The sequence below is a fragment of the Apiospora phragmitis genome (assembly GCF_038363925.1).
Source record: "Apiospora phragmitis strain CBS 135458 chromosome Unknown utg000008l:1.0-3514335.0:1.0-3519231.0, whole genome shotgun sequence".
In the NCBI taxonomy this organism is placed as follows: domain Eukaryota; kingdom Fungi; phylum Ascomycota; class Sordariomycetes; order Amphisphaeriales; family Apiosporaceae; genus Apiospora; species Apiospora phragmitis.
Window position 1 is genome coordinate 1,584,329 of NW_027117407.1, and position 15,182 is coordinate 1,599,510.

At 53.8% G+C, this 15,182-nt stretch overlaps 5 protein-coding genes across 5 annotated transcripts; 4 read left to right on the plus strand and 1 right to left on the minus strand.

The window, feature by feature from the left end:
* Positions 1-402: 402 nt before the first annotated feature.
* Positions 403-1,790, plus strand: PG994_008913 (glycoside hydrolase family 71 protein; the record flags this gene model as incomplete). Its single annotated transcript, XM_066860322.1, has 3 exons — positions 403-483; positions 538-1,161; positions 1,224-1,790. 3 exons carry the CDS (start codon positions 403-405, stop codon positions 1,788-1,790), a joined length of 1,272 nt encoding a protein of 423 aa, XP_066713911.1.
* Positions 1,791-3,786: 1,996 nt separating this feature from the next.
* Positions 3,787-6,578, plus strand: PG994_008914 (alcohol oxidase; the record flags this gene model as incomplete). Its single annotated transcript, XM_066860323.1, has 13 exons — positions 3,787-3,860; positions 3,915-4,140; positions 4,199-4,317; positions 4,371-4,418; positions 4,474-4,600; positions 4,656-4,792; positions 4,851-4,969; positions 5,031-5,195; positions 5,289-5,484; positions 5,539-5,560; positions 5,737-6,153; positions 6,243-6,379; positions 6,440-6,578. The coding sequence occupies 13 exons, from the start codon at positions 3,787-3,789 to the stop codon at positions 6,576-6,578; spliced, it is 1,926 nt and encodes a 641-aa protein (XP_066713912.1).
* Positions 6,579-8,788: 2,210 nt separating this feature from the next.
* Positions 8,789-10,545, plus strand: PG994_008915 (uncharacterized protein; the record flags this gene model as incomplete). The annotated part of the gene is made up of 4 exons (XM_066860324.1): positions 8,789-8,832; positions 8,874-9,033; positions 9,143-10,011; positions 10,080-10,545. The coding sequence occupies 4 exons, from the start codon at positions 8,789-8,791 to the stop codon at positions 10,543-10,545; spliced, it is 1,539 nt and encodes a 512-aa protein (XP_066713913.1).
* Positions 10,546-11,596: 1,051 nt separating this feature from the next.
* Positions 11,597-12,554, plus strand: PG994_008916 (glycoside hydrolase family 62 protein; the record flags this gene model as incomplete). The annotated part of the gene is made up of 2 exons (XM_066860325.1): positions 11,597-12,046; positions 12,132-12,554. 2 exons carry the CDS (start codon positions 11,597-11,599, stop codon positions 12,552-12,554), a joined length of 873 nt encoding a protein of 290 aa, XP_066713914.1.
* A 1,703-nt stretch (positions 12,555-14,257) lies between these two features.
* PG994_008917 (uncharacterized protein) lies at positions 14,258-14,791 on the minus strand (the record flags this gene model as incomplete). Its single annotated transcript, XM_066860326.1, has 1 exon — positions 14,258-14,791. One exon carries the CDS (start codon positions 14,789-14,791, stop codon positions 14,258-14,260), a length of 534 nt encoding a protein of 177 aa, XP_066713915.1.
* Positions 14,792-15,182: the final 391 nt, after the last annotated feature.

The window sequence follows — 15,182 nt, forward strand, 5'->3', positions numbered from 1 at the left end:
CACAGAGCTACAAAAACAGATGAGCAGATCATCGGAACTAGCAGACCAAGACCAGATGGGCTTACTGGTTCATCTCATTTTGACCCCTGAAACTAATACACTTCGATCGCGCCGCTCTCACGCCTCAATTTGCTAGTGGCAAGACTAGAGGCCTTTGACATCCATCAATTCCTACTCGCGATCGCCGACCAAATGGTGACCGAGTCCCACCCGTGCCGACGCAGAAACGGCTTTGAGCTTACTATATTATCTATCAAACGGCCCATATTTTCTTGTCAGCAGAACCCTATATGGTCGAGTATATAGGGGGCCCAACGATTCGCCTCATGTCTCGTTTTGTTAACTCACTTCGCTATTCGTGCAATTGTCACTTATTCGACTTCCTGCCCATAGACTTCCAACATGCTGAAAGGAGCGTTGATAGCTGCGGTGGCCGCATTGGCTAACCTGGCTGCTGCCGGAGATGTGTTTGCCCACTACATGGTCCGTTACTGAATCTCTCGTCCCGTCGCGACAACAAACTGACTAGTTCGGCAGGTCCAAGGACTGGATGGCAGGACCAACCACGCAGTCCAAGATGTCATCGATGCGAGAGACATGGGCATCGCGGCGTTCGCCCTGAACGTTGGGCAGCCCAGCGCTGGCTGGGCGACCGACGCCATGAGCCAGCTGTTCAAGGCCGCCAAGGACAACAACTTCAAGCTCTTCTTCAGCCTGGACCTCGCGCAGACCAAGGACGCCTACGCCTACAGCGACCTGATCAAGAAGTACGCGGGGCACGACGCCTACTACCGGGCCGGCCCCAACAAGCTGCCCTTCCTGAGCACCTTCAGCGCCCAGAAGACCGACGCCAACTACTGGACCAGCTTCCTGAGCTCGTTCGACCAGACCAAGTTCTACTTCGTGCCCAACTTCGACGACACCCCGAACTACTTCGATAACCCGGGCACCTGGATGAACGACTGGGCCAAGGCGGTCGACGGCGCCTTCAGCTGGGAGACGGCGTGGCCCCTCAACAGCAACACGCCCTCCAACGTGTCCTCGGTGCAGGACGAGAAGGTGCTCAAGGCGACGCACGCCAAGAAGAAGGCATACATGATGCCGCTCTCGACGCTGCAGTACAAACACTGGAGCGGCCAGCACTGGTACCGCCCCGGCGAGGTCAACATGCCGCAGCGCATAACCGAGATCCTGGACATGGGCGACCGCCCGACTACGTCGAGATCATCACCTGGAACGACGGCGGCGAGTCGCACTACATCGGCACGCTGCGCATGGAGGGCATCGGCAAGAGTATGGTCGAGTACGCCAACAACGACGACTACAACCACGTGGCATGGCAGCCCGTCTTCACCTCGTTCATCTACGCCTTCAACAACGGCTACAAAGCGGGCGGCATGCGCCCGCCCATCAACAAGCAGCTCGTCGGCTCCATGTGGTACCGCGCCATCAAGAAGGATGCGTCGTGCCAGTCGGACCCCGAGGGCCGGCCCGGCGGCGCGGGTGCGGGCAAGGACGCCGTCAACTGGGCCGTTGTCGCGGCCGACTATGGCCTCGCCAACCTGCGGCTGCAGATCTGGAGCGGCGGCCAACTGATCCGCAAGGTCGCCTTGCAGCCTGGTTTGAACTACGGCAGCGAGCCCGGCCTCGCCACGGGGCCCCAGTACTTTGAGGTCGTGGACACTGCCAACAACAACAAGATCGTCATGTCGGGTAAGGGTCGTGTTGACGTTAAGGCCCAGTCTACTGGCTACTGCAACTTCAACTATGTGGTTGCCGGCCTCAAGTAAGAAATGGTGATGGATAAATAGTGGCTTATTTTCTTTCTCCTGGATCAGTACAAGCGTCAAAGTGTCTTAGCCTACAGCTAATGGGGTTTCACTGCAGCGGCTATGCTCCTGACAGGCCCGTTGCACCATACTCGGGCACATTGGATGAATCTTCTTCTTCGACTACCAAAAGCAGTACTGGGCTTCCATGGCTGTCTGTTCTTCTTCCATGTACATAAAGAAGATATCACTGTGAATACATCAGATATCTCGTTTGCATCACGCCCCTTTTTCTTCCGATCTCTGAACATCCCCACTCTCGTCGGTGATTTTTATCTCCCGGCCAGTGAATGAGGAGCGCACGGCTATAATCATAAGGGACTGGCTTATGCAGTGTATATCACCCAACTGCAGAACGTCAGACATACATAACAACCGCGTGAATAGCCTGGCGAGTGTTTGGGCTGCCAGACCGTTTCACAAACATTTTGTCGCACATATCCGGGCGATTTGGTCTCCAAATTCCCGAGAGTGTGGGTTTGGGAATGCTGGGCATTGGCTCGGGTTTGGTTCGGCTTTAACAGCTTACTCTTGGCTCGGTTTGCTTCATGATCTCTCCCCGCAACTCGGCTGGGTTAACCCCAAATTTTGCAATGTCCGGCATGCAAATATGACGAAGGCCGGCTCCTGAGGCATGTGTGTTGGAAGTAGTCGTACAATTGTTTTCATGACGCGTGGCCAACCAACTCGGCATTGGCCAACCGAGAAGTTCCAGTCAAGGGATAGAGGATAGCGTTGCCCCAGCGTTCCCCAGCGTTCCCCAGCTTTCCCCAACTTTTCTGCTGCAGCCCACAGATCTACGTCCAGCTGACGGAGACAACCTCTGGGGCGCGGGGCGGCAGTTGCGGCGACCCTGCTCTGGAGACAAGGCAGATCAGCTACCAGCCCTCGATTCCTTCTGCCCGTTGGAACTTAGAGTCAAAGGATGGTCATCCCATCTCACAGCGTGCCAACCCCATGAGTCATGCTGCCTCTTTGGTGCGTTTCCCCAAGTTCCAACATTGATATCCGATCCTTGTCCTTCTTTGACCGGCCTGCATGCCGAACTCCACCCCCGCAATGCACTAGTCTAGCGCTGCTGTCCGGGGTGGTGTGAACCGCAACCAATGCCCCTTTTGCCCTGTCCAGTCGTATAACATGAGGGATGCAAGATTTTGGAGACCGGAGACAACGTAACTTGCCTATGATCCCGCTAGTAAAGTAGATAGATGCCTTGCGGTATTGGCCTTCGGGTACGAGGCTTCTCGAGCCTTTCGAAGGGAATTGCGTTCTCATCTGCATTGGTTCATCCCATTTACCACAGATACAGTTGCGGCACCGAGATCGTAGACCGGGTTGATGTCTATTAAGCTGTAGAAGATGATTCATCTTCACCATCGCTTACGTCTTGGACAGTACCCATTGTCCTGTACCGTTATCAGTTTCCCATACCCGGACAGACGACGATAATTGGGGGACCATACACCCCGCGCATGCCGCCGGCATCTCGAATTGGGCGTTCCTCGACCCATCTGATTGGCGTCGGTTAACCTGATATATCTCGAAGTGAGGAGGCCATGCATCTTCTTCCACGACGGTGCTGATGGGTCGACATCCTATTGGTGCCCTCCCTAGACCTCCAAGGATCAATCCGGCTTCAGGACTTCTACCAGATCACCAGATATCGGAGCACCGCTATGACTGGATGAAGCAGTGATATTGCGGAGATAGGTAACGTGGGCTGCGCATGATGCTGGTTGGGTTGATCCCTACGCTAATACGCGGGGTACTTTTTCTATGCATCCTTGACAGGACGTGAGGGTTTGGGGTATGTAGTCATACTCACGTATATAGACCACGTCACAAACCCCCTTCACCGCATAAGAACACCTGGCTTTCAAGATAACAATTTCAAAGCTGCATCGCATCCTATCACCTATATCACCCCCAAAAAACCAGCGCCATATTGGTCACGAAGATGGGCGCGCTTCCAGAAGAGTTCGATATCATCGTGTGCGGTGGCGGTAGTTGTGGTTGTGTGGTCGCCGGAAGGTATCCAGCCCCCTTTGCAAGCAACATGTCTTGCCTGAGATGCTGACCAGCTAGGTTGGCCAATCTGGACCACAACCTCAAGGTTCTCCTGATCGAGGCCGGGGAGAGCAACCTGAACAACCCATGGGTGTACCGACCGGGAATCTACCCCAAGAACATGAAGCTGGACTCGAAGACGGCATCGTTCTATGAATCTCGTCCATCGCCATGGCTCGCTGGGCGTAAAGCCGTTGTGCCCTGTGCGCACATACTCGGAGGTGGCTCGTCGATTAACTTCTTGGTAAGTCCCCTCTAACCAACACATCATCATACCATGGCTTGTGCCTGATAGTCGATAGATGTATACACGCGCGTCGGCTTCCGACTATGACGACTTCCAGGCAAAGGGCTGGACGACGGAGGAGCTGTTGCCGCTCATGAAGAAGCATGAGACTTATCAGCGAGCATCTCATAACAAGTCAGCGCTCGCGAACCAACTTTATTGATGGAGAAACTGACCAACAGGCATAGGGATGTCCACGGCTTCGAGGGACCCATCAAGGTTTCGTTCGGCAACTAGTAAGTGAATAACGCTCTACCACACTGCGTTTGGATCCCAGCCAACTATTTGTAGCACCTACCCAATCAAGGATGATTTCCTCCGCGCGACCGAATCTCAGGACATTCCCACGGTAGACGACCTGCAGGATCTGTCGACGGGCCACGGCGCTGAGCACTGGCTGAAGTGGATCAACCGCGATGTAAGTTTCAGAAGCAAACAAGGAAGGCGATGTTACCTAGCTGACGGACTTGTAGACTGGACGGCGGAGTGATAGCGCTCACGCCTACATCCACTCTACCAGAGCGGTCCACTCGAACCTCTACCTGGCCTGCAACACCAAAGTGGACAAGATTATCATGGAGGATGGCCGCGCGGTTGCGGTACAGACGGTGTAAGTGCATGCCCCATGTCATTCTTTGGATGAATAACCAGGGCTCACCAACCTACAGGCCAACTAAGCCCCTGGCACCGAACCAGTTGAAGACCCGGACGTTCAGGGCGCGCAAGCAAATCGTTGTGTCTGGGGGCACCCTGTCTTCCCCATTGATCCTCCAAAGATCTGGCATCGGTGAGTCCCAAAGAGTAGAAATAATGACCAGGTTCTTGCGTGAGCTTACAGTGATTTTTAGGCGACCCCGAGAAGCTCAAGGCCGTGGGTGTCGAGCCCAAAGTTGACTTGCCAGGAGTCGGTCTCAACTTCCAAGATCACTACTTGACCTTCTCTACCTTCCGGGCCAAACCCGAGACTGAGAGCTTCGATGACTTTGTCCGAGGCGTGCCCGAGGTGCAAAAGAGTAAGTTGTAGCGATACCCAAACCAAACCTATGCGCGTGTAGCATCCCGACTAATGCCCCAATGCAGGAGTTTATGATGAATGGGCGCTCAAGGGACCGGCCCCCTGGCCACAAACGGCATCGATGCCGGGGTCAAGATCCGACCGACCGAGGAGGAGCTCAAGGAGATGGCGTCGTGGCCGACCCCTCACTTCAAGGATGGGTGGGAGTCTTACTTCAAGAACAAGCCTGACAAGCCCGTCATGCACTATTCGGTCATTGCCGGTTGGTTCGGTGATCATATGCTCATGTACGTGTTTGCTCCGATTTCATACCACCTGAAAGATACTAACGAACGCCACAGGCCTCCCGGCAACTTCTTCACGGTAAGAATATTCGGCACATACACCGCCTGCCTGCCTTGCAGACACGCCCCTCTCCGTTGCCCACTTCCTTTACACGCCCATCTTGCCGTTAAGGACCATTAATTGTAATCATAAAATGCCCCGCAGATGTTCCACTTCCTCGAGTACCCCTTCTCGCGCGGCTCCACCACATCAAGTCCGCCTCGCCCTACGCCGCGCCCGACTTCGACACGGGCTTCATGAACGACGAGCGCGACATGGCGCCCATGGTGTGGGGCTACATCAAGTCGCGCGAGACGGCGCGGCGCATGGACGCGTACGCGGGCGAGGTGCAGGCGATGCACCCGTGGTTCGGCTACGACAGCCCCGCGCGCACGCACGACATGGACCTCGAGACGACCAAGCGCTACGCCCTGCCCGGCAACCTCAGCGCCGGCCTCCAGCACGGCAGCTGGAGCGTCTATTTGCCCGAGGCCGAGAAGCGGCCCGGGAACGACATCCTCAACAGCAACATGGCCCACGTCCGCGATGAGCTCAAGTATAGTGAGGATGACATCAAGGCAATCGAGGAGTGGGTTAAGCGCCATGTCGAGTCGACTTGGCACAGCCTGGGAGTAAGTACCAGCCAAAACAACCATTTAACCGCACAAAGTTCACTCAGGGGTAGTACTGTGTGGCTAATCATATGGGGTTCCAATTGCAGACTTGTTCCATGGCCCCAAAGGAAGGGAACAGCATCGTCAAGCACGGCGTGCTGGACGAACGCCTGAATGTCCACGACGTCAAGGGGCTGAAGGTGGCGGATCTCAGTATCTGCCCTGACAATGTCGGATGCAACACGTACGCCTCCCATCGCCACTTAAGCCCTTATTATATAGTTTGCTGACTCTAGGAATCCAGGTACTCGACCGCTCTTCTCATTGGCGAGAAGTGCGCCATGCTCGTAGCTGAAGATCTCGGCTACTCGGGCGAGGCATTGGAGATGAAGGTGCCCGATTACCACGCGCCGGGCGAGCAACGGCTCCCCTTCCGCCTTTGATTTCAGTTTCGGAGGGTAATAACTACTATTTTAATGATCCACTACTACTGGTTATGGGGACCTTTTAGCTTTTACTTAACTACCAGAATGCGAATTCAATATTTCTTGATTCTCTGTCAAAGATCTATGTCAGGCCAGGGGTGTGTAACCCTGTAGGGACCCGAAACAAATATGCATGCAGACACCCGTGATCACAGGGGTAGCTCCGGAAAGGCACATCGATCTCAGATTTTATCATCCGACACTGCAGCATCTGAGACTATTCATGCGATGCGCATTCTGACTGACTATCTGGTCCAACCGGAGCCACGCCACGGGCTCCTTGGATCTGGAACTGCATACGAGCGGTGTGAAAGTAGACATCATGCCGCAGCGTAGGGTGGCATTTTAATATGCTCATCTTGACTAGTTCGGTGCTCCATGCATGGAAACGAAAACAAGATGAAGTCACACAACGATTCAGCCCTGCTGGGGCTGGTACTAAGCGTCATCGTGCAACACGACACCCAAGGTCGATTTGAAATCTAGACCAGTACATCTAGTACGCTCAGCTCCAGCAGGGACTTTCAGTGATTTACCAGGGGACCCAAATTGTAGGTCAAAGTCAGAAAGCCGCATGCATTGGGATGAAGCATACTTGAGTATACTTGAGTGACATACCCCAGAGGGGGGATTGGTCTTTTCTCAACGCAGTTTCATTGTAAACTCGGCGCGGTAGAAATGAACGGACAGGACAATAAGAAATGAGTCTCAGCAAGTTGTGACTGATGAATAGGATCCGTAGTGAATCAAGTTCAACGTTTACAACCTTCCAGCTTTATATGCCACTATCAACTATGGGACTTCAGGGGTAGTCATTCCACTTGAACGAGTCACAATCCTTAGTCATTAGTAACTGAGTGCTCCATGTATGGCGCTGGCGACATGCTCAGTCGCAGCCATCAGCCCTTACGCAGAGTGCCAAGTAGTCCCGCAACGCAGTCGCAGAAACGGCATGTCTAACAACAGGTGTGCATAAAATATCGACTTTTCTGACGTGTAGTGCCAGCCAATTAGGGATCATGAGAATGTGAGATGCGAATTTCATCGTGTCGCGCAGTTGCACAAGATCGGTCGCTTATCGATCGTCATATGCTAGCGGCCGCACATCGACAGTGACCCGGAGCTCCTTTCCAGAAGGTGTGATTAATTAACCATTCCCCACTTTCCCTCCCACCCTGATCTGATGTGTGGTTTCCGATGCAGGGGTCGGTATCGGCGACGTCGATGGGTGAATGGACAGCCACCCGGGACCCGCTTCCGAGACATTACTATTATTTTCGAGCTTTTTTTGCTCAAAACGGGACTGGATTATCGGGGGGTCCCGCTCACACACTCTTCCACGTGAGCCCTAAACCATTGCTGACAAGGGGGGGGGTAAGCCGTAAAGTGAACGCGGCCCCAACTTTCAGCTGACACTGACAGGATTTCCTAATATATACGTGATGACGGTAGCGCCGACGCCACCAAACCCGCTAGCGGCCAATGAGGAGGACCAATCTGGATGCGCGAAGGATTGGGCGTAGCAAACCCGCAGTCAGTCTTTCCGCTGACACCACCCACACTGGGAACCGGTGTAATGGATAGCCCCCAAGAGGCGTTCTTGTATATAGATAGCCACCAATACACCCGGCCCCACCAAGGAGATAGACAGGCAACTGCAATTCCTGCTGTTGTATGTGTGTCTGTGTGTGCGTATGGTTGCGTAATTATATATCTGTCTGGGGAGGTGTGATATGTCTGCATGGTGGTTGAGCGGATCCCTGGCGGAGCCGACTTGCCCATCCCAATACTTCGATGCAGCCTCTTGGGGGTATATCTGCAGGCAAATATCGCCTGGAACACGAGTTGGGCAACGATGCGAGGAGGCAGAGCAAATATTGGAGGAATCAGCGGACCAGTTTCAGCTTGGTGACGACTGCTTCGGTCGATAAAGCCAGACCGAAGCTATCCTCCCCGTCGAGAAGGCCATGGTTCTAAGTCGGGGTCCCAATTCCACATGGTACATGAACTCGTAGGACTTTTCAGTACTTATCTGAGCACCCCCCTAATCACCTGCCGCTCGCTGTGTGGTTCCTCCTTGTCTCTTGCCTTACTTCTGCTCTGACTTAGACGCCACCTTGTATGCATCGAAGAAGCCTATACACTGAACTTTGCTTCTCATCGCAGCCATGGCGCTAAGCCGTTCGCTCCCCGAGCTCGCTCATGTCATATCGTCTTGCACGAACCGCATATATGACGCATACGATGATGAAGGCATCCTCAGCCATCATTCGACGCGGGGGCGGACCACTTCAGCGGCCCGTTCACTCCCGCCGTTGAGACGAGCCGTGTCAAGCTCCTAGAGGCCCTTGACGAGCTTCAAGCTTTGATCGTCGGTCCTGCCGGCCATGTCTTCTTCTTGTCATTCCTCATTGTAAGCATCCGGTCGATGTCCGTTCCAGGCCACCCTTTGCCCCTGACCACACCACACAAGGCATTCTTTCCACTCCTTGAATCTCTCTGAGCTAAAAGATGGATTTTAGCCCGCACACACTGCTACTCTACACACGCTATACAAGTTTGAAATTGCAAAGCATGTACCTCTCGACGAACCCATCTCCTATACCGACCTCGCGGCTCGTTGTGGACTTAGTGAGTCGTCAACACGTCGACGAGTACGTGCTGCGATATCGCTCCGTATCTTCGACGAGACCTCAGCAGGCCTCGTTCAACACAATGCCGCCTCGCTAGCCTTGGGCACTACAACTCTCCATGACTGGCTCGGCATGGCCACAGAGGAGCTGGCGCCTGCCGCGCTGAAGATCGCCGAGAGCACGGAAAAGTACCCGGCTTGCGATGACCCCACCAAAAGCCCCTTTTCCCTTGCGAACAACGGGAACGGTGAGAAAGACCTCTTCGGCATCGTGAGCGACCAGCCTGCACGCATGGAGCGTTTCGCCAAGGCCATGGCCTGGAGCATGAAGGTGCCGGGCATGGAGCCTAGGTACACAGTTGACAACCTTGGGTGGGAACACAACTGCCCTAAGGTCGTTGTGGACGTCGGAGGCGGCATGGGCGACCTGTGCAAAGCCATGCTGGATACCTACCCCAGCATCGAGACGGCCATCGTCGAGGACTTGCCCGAGGTCGCAGCCCAGGGCGAGCTGGCCGTCCTGCCCGAGCACAAGGGCCGTCTGATGTTCCAGCCGTACAGCTTCTTCACCGAGCAGGTCGTCAAGGATGCCGACGTCTACGTATGGCGGTGCGTATTGCACGACTGGCCTGACAGCTACGCGGAGACGATTCTGCGAAACCAGATCCCGGCTCTCAAGCCTGGCGCGCGTCTGATCTTCAACGAGCGCTGCCTCGCGGCCCCAAAAGCGCGCGATCATGTCCAGGAGCAATTTGCTCGGTGAGTTCACACGTTTCACTGAGATCAAAGGACCTGTACATGTACCAGATAGCTGACCATCTCAATAGAGCATGCGACACGCATATGCAATCGTGTGCAAATGCCAAGGAGCGCACATACGACGACTGGGCTTCACTCTTTGCCAAGGTCGATCCGCGCTTCAGACTCCAATCGGTTAGCACACTACTGCACTCGGCTCTATCGATCATCGAAGTCGTGTGGATGGGAGATACGAAGCAGACGGAACACCTCGATGCCCAGTCCCAAGCTCCCATCAAAGAGGACCCAATTGACGACACATCGATTGGCCAAGCCTCGGTCGACCGAAGCAGTGTCGATGTCCCCAAAGACTACCTCATGGCTTCAGACGAATACGAGACCAGCACGGATGGGAGCGAACTGTCTTACCTGCCTGAAAAGGCCATTCCAATGATAGGCGGCACATGGAAACCGGACGGCGGCTGCCGCGAAGTGCGCATTGTAGACTCTTCACGAGTTAGCAGACACTGGCTGTCTGATGACGAGGGTGATTGAGCCCGGGCCGAGCCGTCGGCTGCATGGTGCCGATACTGATGAGGTCGTCCCAGGCTGTTCGTTGGTGACTGATTGAACGAGCGAGCGTTGCTTTCCTTTTGGTGTGTGAGTATTTCTGATGAATTAGCTGGGTTATTAGACGGGTCTACAGAGCACATCTGCTGTCAATTTTATTGCCAAACCCTATTTGGTTCTCATCATATTCAATCTGAATGAAATGTTGGTTCAATTGAAGGTTTGTGATGGTGATTTGGAATTGTGACCGCTTGGAAATGACAGGGATATCGTCGTAAGCCCTAGTACGTCATTCGTTGTTGGGTGTCGGCTGGGCACAGCACGTATCCATCCCAATTTGACCGTAATACACCGTAGAAGGAATTGAATCAAACTCTAACCATCTGCAAGCTGCTCTGACAGGCCAGAAGGCTGGGCAACATCTTTTCATTCGAGCGGCTAGCCGAGCAGTTCCAATCGGTGCGCCCCTGTCTGCCCTATGCCTGTGTGGGGTGTGATACCTGAACAAGATTGGCGATCCTTGTGCCGGCCGTACCGAAGAGTGCATCACGGTGCCGATCGGATCTTGGCGAGGCAGCGTTGAACGAGGGTGCAAGCCTGAGAGATGAACAGCTGACCAGCCAAGACGAATGCAACATATGCGGATCAGAAGCACCGTCGCCCCATCCTAGATTTCATCAATCGAGCTGGGATCGCCGCGGAGAGAGTGCTTAATATAGGCAAGTTGTGGGGTGTTCAGGTCCAGGATCAAGGGCGCTCCCGCATTATGGAGAATATGCGCACGGGGATATGAAGTCCGTCTGGGGAACAATTTTCCGTCCTCTGGCTCAGCGCATCGTGAATGGACAACCATGGATTCGAGAGAACCGCCGAGCGTTCTGCTCGGCCGGAATACCTACTACTGTCGATACGTCCGTGGTAGTGGCAAAGCCCTGGAAGTATATCTAAACTTAGCTGTGCCCCTGACTTGAAATTCGATCTGGTCTGTAGGACTCACCCAGCGCATCTTTAGCTTCTTCATACCCCATCTTGCACCATGAGACTTCAAGCAACGACCGCCTTCCTCGCCTCGGCGACAGGCGTCCTGGGCCAGCAGTGCTCCCTGCCCTCATCCTACAAATGGACCGACAGCGGCGTTCTAGCCCAGCCGAAATCGGGCTGGGTCGCGCTCAAGGACTTCACCATCGCACCGTTCAACGGCCAGCACCTCGTGTACGCGACGACGCACGACGCGGGGACGGCGTGGGGCTCCATGAACTTCGGGCTCTTCTCCGACTTCTCCGAGATGGGTTCGGCGTCCCAGAACGCCATGAGCACGGTCACCGTAGCGCCCACGCTGTTCCACTTCGAGCCCAAGGACGTCTGGATCCTGGCTTACCAGTGGGGCCCCACGGCCTTCTCGTTGCTAACGTCGTCAGACCCGACCGACGCCAACAGCTGGCAGGGGCCCAACCGCTGTTCGAGGGCCAGATCCAGTCCGACGTTGGTGCCATCGACCAGTGCGTCATCGGCGACGACACTAACATGTATCTCTTCTTCTGCGGCGACAACGGCAGCATCTACCGCGCCAGCATGCCCTCGGCAACTTCCCGGGCAGCTTCGGCTCCCAGTACGAAACCATCCTCACCGACACGCGGAACAACCTCTTCGAGGCTGTGCAGGTCTACAGCGTGCCCGGCCAGGGCTACCTCATGATCGTCGAGGCCATCGGGGCGCACGGCCGCTTCTTCCGCTCCTTCACCGCGAGCGACCTGGGCGGCACCTGGACGGTCCAGGCCGGGTCCGAGAGCAGCCCCTTCGCCGGCAAAGCGAACAGCGGCGCCACCTGGACCAACGACATCAGCCACGGCGAGCTCGTCCGCACCAGTGCCGACCAGACTTTCCCCATCGACCCTTGCAATATCCAGCTCCTCTACCAAGGCCGTGACCCCAGCTCGGATAACGACGATTACAACCTGATGCCCTACCGTCCGGGTCTGTTGACACTTCAGTAGTATCGTCTGTCCACTTTTGTCGTCTGGATGACATTCTGGGGGACAACCTAGCTCCCCATGAAAATGGGCGGGATATCGAAAAGGTGGCTTGCAGTCGGATAGTAGGGACGCGACTGGTGCATAACAGAACACTGTTATGGCGGGAGTGCCTTGCTGGGCCAACCAATTTCTTGTACATCAATAGTTCTAAATTCAAGTTACACATCACTCCGACTAGAATGACCACTGATGAAGATGATTATGCCGCTGGGGCACTTACTAGCCCAGGGTGGTTATCAACACATGTTGACCATCGTTATCCCATTACCCCAGTGACATACGTTTAACAAAACCATATAATCCAGTTGTTTAATTTGCCTTCATTCCAAGTAGACCAGGCAGTCTTCGATCACCTCGTTACTCAAGCCGCTGCCGAGTGGTTTCTAATCTCTGTTTTGCCTCGAACCGCGCGTTACTCCTAATCAATCCGTTTTTTTGCATTGTCTTTGCCCTTCTTGTCTGTATTATGAGATTTCTGGTCGTATTTCGCTTGCGGGTTCTGGTTCGGTCTTCAAGAACAGAGTAGCCACCATGCCTTACTTTGCCAGAAACTCGGGTACGGGCTAACTAAGTACCTATCTAGGATTATTCATGTCAGTGACTCCTGCTCCTTTTATACAATTTTGATACTGCGCTAATAAGAACGAATTGATGACGTAGCCCAGAAGATGGTTGCCTCAATTCCCCAAAGAGTAGCTAGGTAGGTAGGTACATGAGAGTTTCCATTACGCTCTTTTCTACCGGCGTAGGTGCAACTCATGATATGTGAACGAGCTACGCGTGCGTTCGGTCGATTGGTCGCATTCACTCGTGGATTCTTGTTCGGCCTTCGAGAACAGAGTGGTTTGCAACTCGGAGCCGATGGAGATGATTGTTAAATAAGGCAAGTTCAATTGGCAAAATGCCGAAAGGAAAGAACATGTTGCTGTATTAGGTGCTGACCCGAAAAACCGGCCGGTCAGCGTCAGCAGCTGCCAGGAATCCACACATTATGTGTTCTTTGTATAAGAATATATATAGCTAATCGGCCAGTACCCAATACAACCCAAATAATTGGCCCTGGACGGTCAAGACGCACTATTGGTGTGGTATGCATCCAAAGCAACTCGAGCAGAATGGGGCAATGACTGTGGCATCTGCTATTGATCCCAGACACAGGCAAGGACCCCGATCTCCGGGAAAATAGGCCCGTAAATGTAGTCTTGATCAGAACTAGGGCTGCTCTGTAAATAATTGAGAGAATCATCCACATCTGCCAGCCTGTCCTTGACTAAGATGTGAACATGATAATAAGTGCCTGTTGGGAGAGGATGTTGCTGAGGCCGTGTCTCCCAATGTTCGAGGCTCGAGGATACGTCAACAAATTTGCAGCCGTTTCCACGAAAGACGTGACCACCGGGGGTTAGAGTCCATGGCTTTTTTACTTCGGGCCTCCATGCATTGCGTCGAAGCCGATAATCAATAAACCATAATCGTGGATTTTCGTTGATGCACGATTTAAAGATTCTGCAATTACACTTGTGAGTCCTTTATCTGCCCCGTAGGCATCCCATTCAGTCTTTAGGTCCACTTCCCAAGACGGGTCAAACTCCAGGGCTACATGTTCCGGCCGCCGAGACAAGGGGATTTCGAAATGGTGGCCCATGACATCATAATAAGTATCTTTACGATAAGCCTGGGAAAGGGGGATCTGGAAGCAGACCAGGTCTCTCTGAGGGTAGAGAGTAAATGGCATCTGCTCTTTGCCGCTTTTGAGTAGAGTTCCGTTCAACTCCGTTGGGTTGGCTTGCCAAGACTGGTTTCCGGCAGGTTGCAGTTGTCGTCTCACTGAGCGCCGAATCTTTTCCATGCGGCGACGTAATGCGATGTGCGAATCCCAGCATGCAGTCCAGAGGCCACCATGGATCATGTAGGTAGATGGATTTTTCGGGGGGGGGGGGGGTGTCCGAGAGTCTCTTAGTACGGTCCCAATGCGGCGCCATGAGCTGCCATCGTTCTTCCTCCGGCAAAAGTCTGTACTTGGGATGTGGCAATATTGGAAGGGACCTTCGATCACCACGCTTCCAGGTTTTGAGAAATTCGCATCTGTACACCTCTTGCCAGTCGACCTTGTCGGCCTTGTCCCGTTCCGCAAACGATAAACACTGAATTGAGGAGAAGTACGCCCCTCGCTTGGTGCGTAGAGATAGCGCAGCCATAGCGCAGCCCATTCCCATATCATGAGTCTTACTTCCGCAGATAGTCGAGGAAAGTAATGAAAGCTCTCGTGTACGCTCTGGGGATTTGAGTCGACCATTTTGTCCGGTGTGCTTAAGTTTGGATTTTTGACGGATTGTTGTATTCAAAATGGGCTGTTCTGAATTGGCTGGAGCAGCTCGGAGTCGATGGAGACGAGTGCCGAATGAATTCAACTGCCATTAATAAGATGGCGAAAGGAAAGAATAGGTACCTAATTATACACGTAATAGGCCATAATATTTCGGCGATTGAGAAGGTTCCTGGATGATATGACTCACAGGTAAGGTGGTTCTACTTGGGTTTGTCATACTGCTGAACTGCCTGAGTGACGACGATTGATTGATTGGTGTA